The sequence below is a fragment of the Frieseomelitta varia genome, unplaced genomic scaffold, assembly GCF_011392965.1.
Source record: "Frieseomelitta varia isolate USP_RPSP 00005682 unplaced genomic scaffold, Fvar_1.2 scaffold_544, whole genome shotgun sequence".
NCBI classification, from domain to species: domain Eukaryota; kingdom Metazoa; phylum Arthropoda; class Insecta; order Hymenoptera; family Apidae; genus Frieseomelitta; species Frieseomelitta varia.
This window is the reverse complement of record NW_025110306.1, coordinates 119,785-133,178: the sequence shown is the minus strand read 5'-3', so window position 1 is coordinate 133,178 and position 13,394 is coordinate 119,785. Positions and strand designations below refer to the sequence as shown.

The following is a 13,394-nucleotide window of genomic DNA, read 5'->3' as shown; positions in this document are numbered from 1 at the left end:
TCGTGACTGTTCTCATGTTCGGAAGCTATTGCATCGCTCTTCTGAGCGCATGCTCTTCTCGTGCATTTAGAATGCGCATATTATATCAATTATTCGTGAACAGGGTAGTTCGATGTACGACTTCATATTTAATATTAATGTTTCGTTGCTAGAAGTGTCCGTTTGTAATTATTTATTTATGATCTTGTACGAGGTACAAGGAAGTAAGGGAGAAACAGGAAATGTCGGCACTTTCTTCAACTTAGTCTCTTTCTTTCCACGAATATACGCAAGTAAAAAAATTTCATCTTACGGAGTGTAATCGTTACTAATGTTACAAGTGTTGCCGTAAGAATTCACGTAAGTGATAAATATGACGATTCAGTAATTTTATGAAATTTCATGTATCTATTACATGCTACGTAGGTATTTACGCCGTTTGAAATGGATTTTATAACATTGAGACATAAAATACAAAGTATTCGCGTTATTACTTTCCGGGCAAGTGTGAGAAAAAAATGAAAAAGGAAAAAAATAGTACTATTTTTTTACGTGTATAATTTCTTCGCGTTTTTCTTTTTCGCGACGTCCGCGGATCACGGATTAAGAAAACCTCTGACAAATAGTGTGAATTAGGTTAAAAACTGAGTCCACAGTCAACAGACTTTCATTAATCATTAATTCGAATCAACCAAGTATCGTTAATGCTTTTATTAGATCACATGTGAACGACTTGACATGATCTGATCGTACCGTTGCCGCTAGTGTGAATCAGGCTTAAATAGTCGTCAATGATGCGTCCGTGGATCGTGTTGTTAAGCCATGAGCTTGAAATCTCAAGGGAATGGAAAATTTTTCAGGAGCAAAAGACAAAAAATTCTTTCTTGAGAAATCTCGTTAATATTTAATAGTTTTATTACTTTCCACGAATCGCTAATCGTTCAACGCGCCGCTTTATCTTTCATTTCTACGAAGTATTGCCATTCAGAGATAGATACTAAAAATACTTGTAAATTGTTGAAGAGTCACAATTAGAGAATCGTCTCTCAGTTAAAGTCTGGTCGCGTATAGAACAGAAATACACGACATCGAGGTTTTCAAGACCTGAAACGTAACGGTGATCATGAAAATTCCATACTCTGAATATGTTTCAATGAAATTGAACATTTCTCGGTAATTTTTGTGCTATGTTTAAAATTAATATTTGATATACTGTATCAATACTCAATTAAAATCATTTACTAATCGGCTAATAATTACTATTTACTACAGTGTTAAAAGTGGTAAATATCATCGAATTCATTTTCGTCTGTCGTTTCACTCACGTGGGTGTATAACGTTACGGTGAACCAACAAAATTTGCCTGCTGTAAGTTTCAACGGTGATGCTCTCGCTCGGCACATAATAATTATCAGTAATCTCGCGTCCTTGGGACGTAAATTGTACCACTCGCAATGGTACACCGCGTTGGCTATGTCCATGCTCTGAAAAATTGAACGAACGTAATTTGTAGGCAAACAGATATGTCTAACATCCATACTTTTTCTCTTTTTTTTTTTTTTTTTTTTCTTAAAAAGTTATTTTTGCGATCATATTATATATGAATACATTTTATGAATATATTATGTGTGTCGTATAAAAATATAATTTTGTAACTTGATTAATACTGTAATGAGAATCTATTCTCATGATTGTAAAATATAAAATCAGAAGTATTTAAACAGCTATAATCTAATAAAATTAACAAAGATATGTTTGGTTAGTAAATATTTTATAACTTTATTAGTAAATATTTTATAAATTTTATACAGAGTTTCATGTTGATTTGAAATTTGATGAGTATAATTATGATATTCGTATTTTATTATAGTGTTAATGAATTTTTGGAATTTTTCACACGACACACGTAATACAAAAATACTATCGTGAACTCCTGTATCTGATTTATAGAAATATTGTATGACCTATATATTTTGATAAAATTGAAAATTCGAATATTTTTATTCAAACACTGATACTGTGTTACAAATCAAAGTCATTATGCCTCACAGACGCAATTTATGATCGAATATTAGAAGAAAAAGTCTGTTGAAAAATTGGATCCATAAATTGCGTTAAAATTGATTTCCACTTGCCTGAGAATATAGCAATATAGTGAAGCAACAAAATTTGCCTGCCGTAAGTTTTAACGGTGATGACGTAGCTCGGCACATAATGATTATGAGTAACCCTGCATCTTTAGGAGGTAAATTGTACCATTCGCAATGATATGCCGTGTCAGCTATATCTATACTCTGAAAAAATGCAAACGTTAATATATGTTGAAATCTAATAGCCAAATGATCCAAATTCTTATCAGAAAAACAACGACTGATTAATTTTTCTTTCATAAATTCGATACCTCGACTGTGAGTTTCTCGCCCACGTAACAATATAGGTACAATTGCACCATCACATAAACTATATAGATACACAAGAATGCAATTTGGAAAATCATATATCGCTCTGCTTCCTCTTCAAATGACTATAAATTAAATGATGTCAGAAAAGATGTATTCTGCTTTATAATATTTATAATATGTTTTTTTCTTATATAAATATAAATTTAGAGAAAAATTAGAGTTTTTTTTCGTACCATGATAGCTTGGAAAGACTGGAAGCATAGTTGGATGGTGCAACCAAGCATTTGAATCAGAAGCATCATGTTGAAACAATTTTCTATCGTTTCAGCGAACCTTTGATGTGTGTATATATATATATATATATATATGACACAATTACATTAAAAAGAAATTTACTTATGAGACTCACAATTTATCCATTTGAAGGATTNTTTTTTTTTTTTTTTTTTTTTTTTTTTTATCAGACAGACATCGACTAAATTAATTTTTCTTTCATAAACGATACCTCGACTGTGAGTTTCTCGCCCACGTAACAATATATGTACAACTGCATCATCACGCAAACTACATAGAAACACAAGAATGCAATTTGGAAAATCATGTATCGCTTTGCTTCCTCTCCAAATGACTATAAATTAAATCATGTCAGAAAAAAGGCTGTATATCGCTTTGTAATATTTCGTTTCTTTTTCGTATGAGTATTATATAAATTTAGAGAAAGACGTATGATTTTTTTTCGTACCATGATGGCTTGAAAAGACTGGAAGCATAGTTGAACGATGCAACCGAGCATTTGAATCAGAAGCATCACGTTGAAACAATTCTCTACCGTTCCCGCGAACCTTTGAGGTACATACGGAATGATTAATAAAAAATCTTTGGTTTGATACTGTAGAGGTAAGATAGATATGTTGCACATTTTTTAAACTGAACAAAATAACACACTAAAAAAATTTTGCAAATTAATTGATCCGCTCTTTGATAATAACGCTTATTACAATATACATTTTCCATTCTCTAGCTCTCTTTTTTTTTCTCTCTCTTTATCATCTTCAATAAAAGCTATCGTGACTTCTCAAAAAATTCTCCCGATGACTGATAACTTTCTCTCGATACGAACCTATTGACGTAATCGTGCTTCCGAGCAATTTTCTTCAGCTTCATTTGCAAAACGTTCGAATTACCGCACGAATGGACGTTCCTCAAATCGTGTTTTATATTCGAAAGCTGTCCGCAAGCGTGTAAAACCAGCATAGCGACAAAAGTGTCCACAGCTGAGTACGAAGCTGCTGTGTATATAATGGCTATTGCTTGTGCAATCTCTGTCAGTTCGAAGTTCGGGCTGATCGTTGTGTTGTAGGGGAAATAGCCCTGGAGAATCAACGATTTGCTGTCGTTGCGTTTCATGAGAAATAATCGTAGAAACAGGAAGAAAATGGCCACGAATTCGCACATGCTCGTGCATGCTACCATGGTCTTTCTGCTGATCTTCGCAATGTTCACCATTCTTTCTCGTTCGGTTTTCGTCTCCACCGTGGCCCAATCCTTGGCTATGCACCTCAGCAGAGACTTCAATGCTTGGAGGAAGGGGAAAATGGCGGCTAGAGTACGTCTTAAACTCTTGTATCGCGTGGTAATAAAATTTTTTCTGCTATTTGTAAGAATACTTCTAATTTGTTAATAATGTTGTTTACCAAAAAATATTACATTGCCCATATAAAGGCATTTCATTAACCTGTAAGTCACATGCGTTCTTCGGGATGTTATCATTAACGTCAGTCAGTACGTCTTGAAAGTTCGCTTTTCGCTTGGCAATGAAATTTTTCTTTTCGTTTTTGCTGTTCGTAAGAGAACTTTCTATTTACGTTAATTCAAGTATAAAACTGTTCACCTAGAAGTTGATCTAACAAATCTAGAAACCACACGTGTTTTTCTCGGGCAATCTGCTTTCCATTTTCATCAATAAAATACAGAATACAGAGTTCCTCGTCGTTAATAAAAATTTAATACCGTGAAATTCTTACATTCGCCATTCGTCCAGAAAATTACAGTCTTGACGAGCGCGATCGTGACAGTCATGTTAGCCATCGACAAATTCTCGACAAACAGGTCCAGGTCGTGCGCGATGAATGGCAGATCAATGGTTTGTGGGCCACACCCGAAACACAGCATCGTGAGAAACGGTATCAGAACGACGTAGCTCGAAGGTCGGTTCCATTTCCTCTCTTCCGGCCAGATACCCACGTACTTCATTATGTAACGGCTCCAACCGAACTGGTAGTTCAAATCTGTTACAGATAGGTGTTGAAAAAATTAATTGTAGACCGCTGAAATTAAACACACGATATCTCCTTTTTCCTTTAAATCTGCAATATCATTTAAAAGCATGATTTTCGTTTTCTACTTTACTTGAGATATATCGGTGTCCACTTACCAAATAAATTACCATTTCTTAATTTCTTTCGCATCGAAAATAATCCCGAATCGTGAAGTTGGACATTACTTGTCTCTTTTACTTTACGCAAAGTACAATTTCGATTTCTTCTTACTCTTAGATCTATTTGAACAGCTATTCAATTTCAAATCATTGCTGAACGTCGGGAGCCATAAAGGATTTAGGTCTCGCGTTGCAAACACTCTCAATTCGATTTAATTTCACTATCAGTTTTTATCAGAGAGAGAGAGTATAAGATATAAAATTAAGAGAGAGAGTATAAGAAAATAAAATTAAGTATCTCAAACATTCGCCCTCAGACGATCAGAGAAAAGAATATGGTTTCTTTAAGAGTTATAGCTAAAGCGTAATGTTACGATAAGAGTTCTCTAAAAATCACAAAAATATAAAAAAGCAACAAAATATGCGACATTTATTTTTTGTACACGCTGTTCTTAAAAAAAAAATCTACTTTTCATCACGTTTTCAAAGACATCTATTTCACTTTTTTTGATATTCATGTCACTTACTTATTTACTCATTTGCACACTTATTTTTAACAATTACAAAGCGTACGCTTTCTTGCGTAAATGCTACTATCTTTTCATGAATATTTATTAATTTATACGTAGAGTTACCTCGCTGAATGTCTATGGTAGTCATTTTTCCCATGACTGTTCTCATATTCAAAAGCTACTTCAGCGTTCTTGTCGGCGCATGCCCTTCTCGTGCATTCAGAATGCGCATATGGCATCAATTATTCGTGAACAGAGTAGTTCGGTGTCGTTTTCAATTGTATGCTTGAGTCGAATGTAACATTACGGTTTGTCGCGAATTTTCGTTCGTAATCTTTTATGACCGTGTAGGAGGAAACAAGGGGTACGAAGAAAAATGGCGACGCTCGCGTTTCTTCAACTTTCCTTAGTCTATGTTCCTTTTCTTCCAAGAACGTGCGCGAAGAAAATGCAAGTAAAAAGAATTTTCGTCTTATAAGTATTATTATTACTAATGGTGTTGCAGTTGGAATTAGCAAGTGCAATTGATAAGTATAATATTTACAAATTTTACGAAATTTATGTTCTCTCGAAATGAAATTAAATCTCTGATGGGAGGGCAAAAGAGTATGCGAATACAACTGGACGAAACATACATTTTTTAGCTTTCACGAACTAGAATTTGATACGAACTTGATTTTATATTTTAGATTTAATGATAATGAAACAAATAACTCTCTCTTGTATCTTTTTGTCCATCCGTCAGAAAAATGACACTGTAGGTACAGGTATATATGAATAAAAATGGAACAATACTCGTTAAGTATTAAATTCTGGTATTAGATTTCTCATTGCACTTACTGTTTTTTCATTCTCATGCAATCTCATGGATGATTTCGTACATCATGCGTAAAAGTTTTCTGTTCTGAATTTTTTTATTTAATTTATTAGACATTTCTTACGTGTTACGGTCAAAGTATAGTTAGATTGTGTCAGTTAAAGCCCTGGTTAGTATCACATTAAAGAGCGTTCAGATGAACAATTTCTGTTCTGAATATTTCAAAATTTTCAACATTATGTAAAAAAGATCCGACAATGAGAATTCCTTACTTAAGTGAATGTTGAAAGCCTCGAAATATTGACAATATTTATTGATCATAAAGGATCATGAAGTTTAAGCCTGATTCACCCGGTCAGATCGTGTCAATATCATCAAAGAAACGATCGATATACTTGTCTGAGGATCTCTTACCTACGACAATGTTAAGAATATTGACAATACTGAAATATTGACAATACATGTTGATCGTCTGCCAGTATATGTCAATTCAAATCGAATGGAAAATCTCTTGATCAATCGATAAAAACCGCGATCAATTCTTGACAGAATTTGATTTGATCTTCGATCGAGAATTATTTAACATCGAGAAGAAGCATTGATACATGTCAATAAATAAATACAACGCTGACTGATCTGATCTGATCGTGCCGTAACCACTATCGTGAATCAGGCTTAAACCTTCGTGACCATAGCGTGTCTGTAGATCGTTTGTAACGACTAAGAAACTGAAGAACTGAGTTGAGGATCAAAAGGAAAGAAAAATGATACTTTCGTGGTTATGCAAGAGAGACCTCGTTAACGTTTGATCACTTTATTATTATCCCACGCTTCCTAATTGTTCAACACGCCGCTTAACTTTATGAGGTATAGTCTGTCCATCTTGAGGCAGATACTAAAATATTTCCTCTGTTGCATTTGTACTATCGAAGCGACGGACAGTTGCAAAAATGTTCAACAATCGTAACTAAGTATAGGATCCGTCTCTCAGTTAACTTTTGACTGCGTATAGAACGGAAATATACGACACCGTGGTTTTCAGGACCTGGAATATACACAGGAATGTTGCACGCGAAAGTGTTCGAACATTTATAGAAACTTTTCACGAATATCTCGCGTGTGTTGTGCGAAATTCCCTGAAACATTAATAGTGTAACGAGAATATTGGCTGACGATGGGATTTCATTAATACTGCCTCAAATCGGATGCACTTCATAGCTGATTTTTCAGGATCGCGATCAAAAATCAGGTTCGTGTCAAAATCTGACGATTTGAGAAATAAACGGACATCGCGTCGAAATTCGAATTTTCACTCACCTGAGAGTATAATATTATAGTAAACCAACAAAATTTGCCAGCTGTGATCCTCAGCGGTGATGTTCTCGCTCGGGACATAATAATTACAAATAATCTCGCCTTCTCAGGAGGCAAATTGTACCATTCGCAATGGTATGCCGTGTCAGCTATGTCCGTACTCTGAAAAGTTGCAAATACGTGTTTAAATTACCCGCAAACCGACCGTTTAAACGTCCAAATTTTTTTTTTTTATCAAAAGAAGACATCGACTGATTAATTTTTCTTTCATAAACGATATACCTCGCACATAAGTCTTTCGCCCACGTAACAATATAGGTACAATTGCATCATCACGCAAACCACATAGATAGTCAGGAATGTAAGTTCGAAAATCATGTACTCCACTGCTTCCTCTTCGAATGACTATAAATTAAACTGTATCAGAAAGGATGTACTACGTTTTACTTATATAAAACGTATCAATCTTTTTCTTGCAGAAATATAAATTCAGAGAAAGACGTATGATTTTTTTTTTTTTCGTACCATGATAGCTTGGAAAGTCTGGAAACATAGTTGAATGGTGCAACTGATCATTTGTGTCAGAAGCATCACGTTGAAGCAATTCTCTATCGTTTCCACGAAACTTGGAGGTATATACGACACAATTAATATCAAATATTAGAAACAATTTGTTTACGAATCTTTCCCAGTTAAAGGTTTCCCGATCAAAAATAACACGAGATTTTACAGATTTTGAACTATTAATTAAATTATTACAACAGATCATTCTTTTTGTAAATAGAGAGATTTTTTAAACTCACATCTGGTAATGATCATTTAAAATTAAATCATATATTATATATGTAGAAAGTCGTAATATAATTTTAAAAGTCTCTTTCATTTTTTACTCGGTTAATACAACTTGGGAAAGACTATGTTACAATAAATGTTTGGTGGATAGTACAAGGTACAAAAGACTTTAACACGAAATATGGCAATACTCTACGTGGACAATAAAGACACGCTACAACAGTGCAAATAAAAATACAATTAATTTGTAAATGGAATATCTACACAAGTTTCTAGTACAATCAAACTTCATCTCTCTAGTTCTATCCACATTATACAATTGAGAGAAAACAAAGAGTAAACACAAAGGGATTCTTTTAAATTAATACTTCACCGTTTAGTTACACTGTCGAATTAACATCTCTAAAAATCATTCAGAAAATTCTCAGTAACCGACTGAGTCGTTGTTAACAGATTTATTCAATACAAACCAAGCGATGTAATTGTGCCTCTCGACGATTTTCTTCAATCTTGCTTGCAAGTCTTTCTTGTCGTACGAGTGAATGTTTCTCAAGCTGTCCTTTAGATTCGACAGCTGTCCACAAGCGTGGAGAACCAGCATTGCGATAAAAGTGTCCACAGCCGCGTACGTGGTGCCTCCGTATATGGCGCCTAAAGTTTGACCAATCATCGTCAGTTCGTAGTTGGGGCTGTAGGTTATGTTGTAGGGAAAGTAGCCACGGTAGACCATGATGTTGTCGGTGTATTTCATGGAAATGAAGCGTAGGGACACGTAGGTGATGGCAACGAGCTCGCACAGCCATATGCAACCTATCGTGGTGATTCTAGTGAGCCTGGCGATGTTCATCATCGTTTCTCGTTCTTTCGTCTCCGCTGTGGCCCAGTCCTCGGCTATGCACTTGAGCAGAAACTTCAACGCTTGCAAGGGGAGAAAATGGCGGATAGAGTTTCGCCGATAGCTCGTCAATTAGTACAACTATTCACTAAGAAACGAACATCGCGTTTGGAAGTTTGAGTTTCCTTAGAAATTTGGGATAGTTAGATAAAGAAAAATATCCTGTAACTCGAGTTGCACTCCCTGCTTTCGTTAACAACGCATGAAATATGAAAACTATACGATAGTCTATGTTACTTTCTCCGTCCTTGTCAATAAAATGCCAAATATAAAAAGTTTCGATTGAAATATATTTGACTATAGTTCACTCGGTTAAATCGCGAAATTCTTACATTTGCCGTTCATCCAGAAAGCTATGGTCTTCACAAGCGCAATCGTGATGGTCATGTTGCCCATTGATAAATTCTCGACCAGCAGATTCATGTCGTGTGCGATGAGCGGTAGATTGATGGTTTGTGGAGCACAGACGAAGCACAGCATCGTGAGGGACGGTACCAGAACGTGGTAACTCGAAGATCGGTTCCATTTCCTCTCCTCCGGCCAGATGCCCGTGTACTTCAGTATGTAACGATTCAAACCGATATGGTAGTTCAAATCTGTTGCAAATTACATATTTTCAAAAATGATTATGAACCGGAGAGATTAAGCGTTTCCTCTTTCCCTCTTGTCGTGGGGGATTTAATTTAATTAAAAATATGAACTTCGGTTTCTATGTTGCTTGAAATATAGTGTTACCATTTCTCACTTTACTTCAAATCTTTTATCACGGCTGTTTGAAAATAATTCTGGATCGTAAAGTATGTATACGTGTGTATTATTGTTGAGAAACTTAAATCTACGTGTTTGGAATACTTGTTCAACCACTGTTGGACTGTTGGACATTGAGAGTTATGAAAATTTAAATGTTTTAGCGCTGAATTTTGTAATTTTCAAATTGATTTAATTCTATTATTAATCTCTGTCGAAAGAAATATAAAATATAAAATAAAGTTAAATGTCTTAGTTTTTTTAGACTAGAAAAAGTAATATGCAATTTTTTTAAGAATTAATAATCAGAACTGTTGTCACTGAGAGGTTTATAGAGTTAGAAACCTAACGCGAAAGAAAAGAAAATTGTAGAAACATGGAAAATTTCCTCACTGCTCAACTTATTTCTTTATCTTCATTTAATATACAAATACTAACAATCATAATATTTGTGGGATTGCCCAATCTCTCTTTTTTTTTTATTTTTCATTTCTTCTTGCACTTTGTGTTTCTGGGCTTCAATTGTTTATTTATTTCTAACAATTGAGATGATGAAAAGAACGATGAAACGAAAACGTTTCAGAAATATAGCCGATAAATGTTTTTTTTTTTTTTAATATTTATTAATTAATACGTAAAGTTACCTCGTTGGATGTTCATGTTGGCCAGTTTTCCAGTGACTGTTCTCATATTGAGAAGCAACTTTATTATTCTTCTCAGCGCATGCCCTTATCGTGCATTCGGGATGCGCACGTGTCATCAATTATTCGTGAATAGAATAGTTCGATATCGTTCTTAATTGTACGCCTGGTTGAATGTCATAATAAAGTTCGATTGCCACGTGTGCTCTTCTGTCATTATTTATGATCTCGTTCAATAAGCAATAAGAAAGAACCAAGGGATACTTCCAACATTGGGATCCTTTCAACATTGTTAGTCCACGCTACTTCTCTGTCATGAATGTGAATCAAAATTTGCCAGTAAAAGAATAATTTCATCTCATGGAGAGAATAATTCACTGCTAATTAGAAGTATAATTATTGCTGAATGTTAGTGGCGGCGTAGAAATTTTCAATTAAGTGGTAAATATCACATTTAGTAATTTCATGGAATTTAATATGTAGTTTATAAAACTGAGTTCATATGTCGAATGATATTAAAGCTGTTTGAATTGGACTTTTTTAAGATTGAAATGTAGAATATACTTATATTATAAAATATAATAGTTGAAAGTTAATAATTAGAAATAATTGAGAGTTATATACTTGAAAGTTTAATCTCGTTTTTAGGAAAAGTTTCAAAACGGGAAAAATTAGGTCTCTGTAGCAAAACACTATTAGTTTCAAACAAAGCAGTATAGCTACTTTATCGTTATATATTTATATTATTTTAATGTATGAAAGTATATTATTTTCAAAAACGTAATTTGTATTTTGAAGTACAATGAGACTTGTAAGAATTATGTTTTTAGCTGTCACAAAATCACCTAATTTATTATCAATTTGACACCTAATTTATTATATTAGGTGTCAAAATCACTTATTTTAAGATCTAATACCTAATTTTACATCGCTCTTTGCATTTAAATACTAAACTTGCTTCTTTGCGAAACTATAATTTTGTCAGTATGCCTATAAGGATTTTAAGAATAACAAAGTTATAAGAATTAAATGGTAGTTTATGTTTGTTGATATGTAGCTAATACTTGTAGCAGATTTTTACAAACGTCTGATGTATCACATGTTCTTACATGCACTTCTATATTATTATATGTTATGAAAAATTTTTACTGACATTGACGAAACAAATGTTTTATATCCGATATTTTCTCCTTTTAGCGATGTAAATCGATTCGAAAATGATAAATAAATTAACAAACGAAATATCTCGTTGGGAATAGTGGATTTTCTACAAAAAGTGAGTTTTATACTTAGATTTCACTTCGTTTGTGCAGCTCATTTATTATATTTTCAATCTATTTTCTCTAGTTTGTTCAGTATTCCATTTTTGTATTTGAGATATTATATTTTTCGTGATACTTGTGCTTCACTTCCATGTAATTTCACAAATAATTTCATATGCATAACACATATACATTTTTCTCGACTACTTTGAATTTTCTTTTCGACTCGCATATAAAGTTTCCTCGAGACGGTTTAAGCCTGATTTATACTAGCGAATTAATTCAATCACTGGTCAATATCACTGAAGGAATGATTAAATGATCGATATATATATATCGTCAATATTTCTTAACATTATCACACGCAAAAGCATTCAGCATTTACTGTCAACAGTGACCTCTTATTTTTGAAAATGTTGAAATATTGGCAATTGGTCGCTCTAATATACAATATACGGTCAAGTCAAATAAAAATTTATTGACTATGATGTCAACTAATGATCAATACCACACAGTATTCTTGATCAGCTTTGACTTGGTCCTCAACTGAGAAAAGAAAAAACGTAAAGAAGCATAGTTATTAAACGTTTGATAAAATATTCTTTCCTCAGACGAATAGTGAAAAATAAAGGAGACTGCCACGAGATTTATTTGTCTCTGATTGTCAAATACGAATACAATTAAATGCTAAGTGCTTTTTTTAAACTTATTTTTATTAACAAGAACTCCCAATAGATGATTTCCCCCAAATAATATAGTTTAAAATTGACAAAGGAAATAATATATTATCTTATTTTGATGTTATTTGAAATTACTAAGGAAATAATATATTATCTTAGTTTGATGTTGCTTGAAATAACTATTAGTAAAACAGTACATTATCAAAAAAAGAAATTAAATTATTATTTCATATATTTTATTTCAAATATAGCCTTCTTTTCTTTTTTAGTCATTAATATGATGTCAGTAAGTAATTTGCAGTGTAAGAACTTCGTAGCGTTCTAGGAGTTCACAGATTAAAGCCCAATACGCACGACGCGAACGTGCTGCAATCTTAAGGACAACGTAAACATGAAAATATCGCTTCTTTCGTTCTCAATCATCATTGTGATCTTATTGTTCTTGTCGTTATGCAATCCAATAGACAACTGACAGTCTACCAACATTTTTATATTTATATTACGTATGCGATATTTTTATATTTACGTTGTTCTTATCTCTCTTGTGTCTCTCTGGTATGGTAATGGCAGCACAGTCGCCGTTGCTCGTGCGAACCGCGCCTCTGAAACACCGCGCTTTAACTCTTAGCGTGCATCAGGCTTAATCTCATCGATTTCATGTTCAATAGAATAGATTTTTCAATAGATTTTTAAGAAGAAATAGATTTTTCAATAGAATCAACTAATTACAAGTTCTCATTTGAATCACACGTGAACGAATATTTACTGTTGCTTAATTTGGCGTGATCTGATCGTACCATTGATCATCAGTATGAATCAGGCTTAAATACACATTATTACGAACGCGTTTGAAGCGTCGAGGAAATAGAAAACTGTTGAGGTGCAAAAGGAAAGAGAAATGATGTTTCGCAAGAAG

The 13,394-nt window shown here is 33.6% G+C and overlaps 2 protein-coding genes across 2 annotated transcripts; both read right to left on the bottom strand.

Moving 5' to 3' along the window:
• Positions 1–1,029: 1,029 nt before the first annotated feature.
• LOC122533657 lies at positions 1,030–5,478 on the bottom strand. The gene is made up of 6 exons (XM_043663580.1): positions 5,454–5,478; positions 4,431–4,669; positions 3,502–4,001; positions 2,115–2,439; positions 1,305–1,463; positions 1,030–1,083 (listed from the first exon to the last, which is right to left on the bottom strand). Exons 1-6 carry the CDS (start codon positions 5,476–5,478, stop codon positions 1,030–1,032), a joined length of 1,302 nt encoding a protein of 433 aa, XP_043519515.1.
• A 1,660-nt stretch (positions 5,479–7,138) lies between these two features.
• Positions 7,139–10,585, bottom strand: LOC122533656 (odorant receptor 13a-like). Its single transcript, XM_043663578.1, has 7 exons — positions 10,540–10,585; positions 9,481–9,744; positions 8,724–9,171; positions 7,987–8,086; positions 7,744–7,866; positions 7,465–7,623; positions 7,139–7,192 (listed from the first exon to the last, which is right to left on the bottom strand). The coding sequence occupies exons 1-7, from the start codon at positions 10,583–10,585 to the stop codon at positions 7,139–7,141; spliced, it is 1,194 nt and encodes a 397-aa protein (XP_043519513.1).
• Positions 10,586–13,394: the final 2,809 nt, after the last annotated feature.